Source organism: Micropterus salmoides, unplaced genomic scaffold (genome assembly GCF_014851395.1).
Source record: "Micropterus salmoides isolate LMB-PRFRI ecotype aquatic unplaced genomic scaffold, ASM1485139v1 Ms_hic_scaffold_1718, whole genome shotgun sequence".
NCBI classification, from domain to species: domain Eukaryota; kingdom Metazoa; phylum Chordata; class Actinopteri; order Centrarchiformes; family Centrarchidae; genus Micropterus; species Micropterus salmoides.
Genome location: NW_024040838.1, coordinates 9,928 through 12,568, shown reverse-complemented (window position 1 = coordinate 12,568; position 2,641 = coordinate 9,928). Strand labels below are relative to the sequence as shown.

The 2,641-nt window shown below is 45.1% G+C and overlaps 1 protein-coding gene across 1 annotated transcript; it reads right to left on the bottom strand.

Annotated features, from left to right (window-relative positions):
* Positions 1-1,269: 1,269 nt before the first annotated feature.
* On the bottom strand, positions 1,270-2,182 carry LOC119908261 (E3 ubiquitin-protein ligase TRIM9-like; the record flags this gene model as incomplete). Its single annotated transcript, XM_038725974.1, has 1 exon — positions 1,270-2,182. A coding segment is annotated over exon 1 (807 nt), but the record flags the coding sequence as incomplete, so codon positions are not given.
* Between the last annotated feature and the right edge of the window lie 459 nt (positions 2,183-2,641).

The following is a 2,641-nucleotide window of genomic DNA, read 5'->3' as shown; positions in this document are numbered from 1 at the left end:
CATAAAATACAGAAGAAAATGGGACTTTTCCACTTGTCCCAAATCACACAGCTCAGTCGGTTTATCTCCTGCCAGCCTCAACAGCTAGAGGGAGAGTACCAGTTCTCAACTGTGCTACGAAATATTTTGGCTTCTATAAGCGAGATAAATTGCAGTGTTGGAAATACTTTTTTTTTTTTACTTAATAAAAGTATCAGTGCCACAAGGATAAAAGAAAATCCATTACAAGTACAAATCCTGCATTCAAAAACAGAAGTATTAGCAGCAAAATATACTTAAAGTATCACAAGGAAAAGTACAAATTATATATATATATGTGTGTGTGTGTGTTTTACATATAAATCTTGATCTGAGAAGTAACTAGTAACTATAGCTATGAATAATTAAGTATAAAAAACATAAAATGGAAATACTCAAGTTCCTCAAAAATGCAGTACTTTGAGTACATGAATTTATTTTCCATTACTGATAATGAATGAATACTGATACTAATAACCATATTTCTTCAAACTTAAATAAAAGCTTAGTTTTAATTATTATCCCACCCCGTCCTGATCCTGCCTGAGGAACTACAACTAACCCCTCCTCCCACACTACAGTCACTGCTCACATCACCCATTACATACATATGTAGGCCAGTACACATGAAATACCGAGGTGCCATGTGACCTATTCAAATAATGACTCATGCACACAGTCCAGGGTTTAATGCCTACAGTTATTATTGTAATATTGTGACAATCAATCAGGGTTCCACATACATTAAACTCAACAGAGGATTGCAATGTTTTTTCACTTTTCTGTGACTAACATTTGACCTCAGACTGTAGCATCCTCTCCGTTTAGTACAAATTCACTTGCAACATCACAAAGCAGTTAGCAAACATTTACCAGCAAATAACCAGCACGAATATGACAGAAGAATGCTATGAGATGAGAAAGGCTTTGGTTTGACACCATGTAAGGTGATATTAGTACATCTGGTAATAAACACTGCTGTTGAGTGTGTGGGTGAGTATTTCTGCTTAAAAACATGGGGGGGGGGGGGGGGGGTCACACATGCATGTGAGTGAGTGAGTGAGTGAGTGAGTGAGTGAGAGAGAGAGAGAAAGAGACTGTAGTGTGTGTGAGCCATACATCTCATTAGGACTTAACAGTAGAACAATATCCTAATTGTTGATATAATAAATAAATAATGTTTGCTTAAAGGCATTCAGGCTCAGTGTATCCTGTGAACATAAAACTGTGGGTGCGCGCGTGTTCGCTCACCTTGTGTTGTTTCCACATCACGGCCAGCGGTTTGATGTCGTGCTTGGCGTGTTTTCCCTCCTCCAGACACTTCATACACACCGGAGTCTTGCAGCTGTAGCAGTACATGTTGAAGTTTTCCGCCTCGTGATCCACGCAGGTCGCCGGTTTCCGCGCAGTGGCGGGCGGCTGCTGACCGCCGCTCCCTCCTCCGCTTGCCGCGCCACCTCCTGTCGCTTGGGTCCGCGGCGGCACCAGGCGGTGCTTGGCGAGCGGACCGCGAGACGGGTGGCACCGCTGCTGGCAGGCGTTACAGTAGAAGACATCGCACTGCTCGCACATCACCGCCGCGTCCACCGGGTTGCGGTCGCACAGCTGGCATTTTACCGCGGTAGAAGAAGAAGAGGAGGAGGCGGCGCGGTTCTGCTGGTACCGCGCCACGATGGCCTCCAGCAGCCGGTTCCGAGGGAAACCCCGAAGCCCCCGCTCATCCAGGGAGACGCTCCGGTGACACAGCGGGCAAGTGAGCGAGCAGTGTCGGTGGGGGTTGGCCGGCGGAAACACCCGCACCCCGTTTGGAGACTTGAGCTGGCACGGCGTGTACGAACCGTACCCGCTGTCCGTCTCGCTGTACAGACTCATCTTGTCCATGTCCAGGTAGTCGTAGTCAGAGCTGCCCGAAGCTCGGTTCTGCACCGGGGTCTCCCCGTCCGGGGTCTGCACGGTGATGTTCCGAGCACACGCCAGGCAGACATTGTGGGAGCAGGGCAGCAGGATGGGATCCTTGAAGAGAGAACCGCAAACGGGACATTTTAACTCTTCTTCCATCGCTCCCGTCTGTTTCGGTGGACCGGGGGGAGAATCGGCTTCAGTGAAAACACTCCAGCACCTACTGACACGGACAGCTCCCTACGAGGCTTTGCGCAGGCGCAAAGAGGGGCGGAGATTGTGATGCTTGTGATTTGAGTTGATTGATCGGGTCAATTTATTCACAGACTCTGAAACATGCAGATCTCCCTGACTGTTATTTGTAGACACTGCCACACTCTATATTTTATAGCCCCTGTTAAATACTTTATATATTAAATACTTTAGTTACTCAGTTAACTGCTGTTATTTTCCACATAGCCTAGATAAGATATTCCTTTATTAATATCCCATAGGGGAAATAAAAATTGGCACAGCAGCACAGAGGGAATCAAAAAAGAGCAAAATACAACAAAAGTAGAATCAGCTTAACATTCTGTATAAATACAGGCTGTATACACACTATAGACAATCAACATACAATTAACAATCTATGTAGATGTGTAAATACACACTGTATACACACTATTTACAATTAATAACAATTATGTACAATTGAATATAGTCAAAACAGAATCAAAATAGA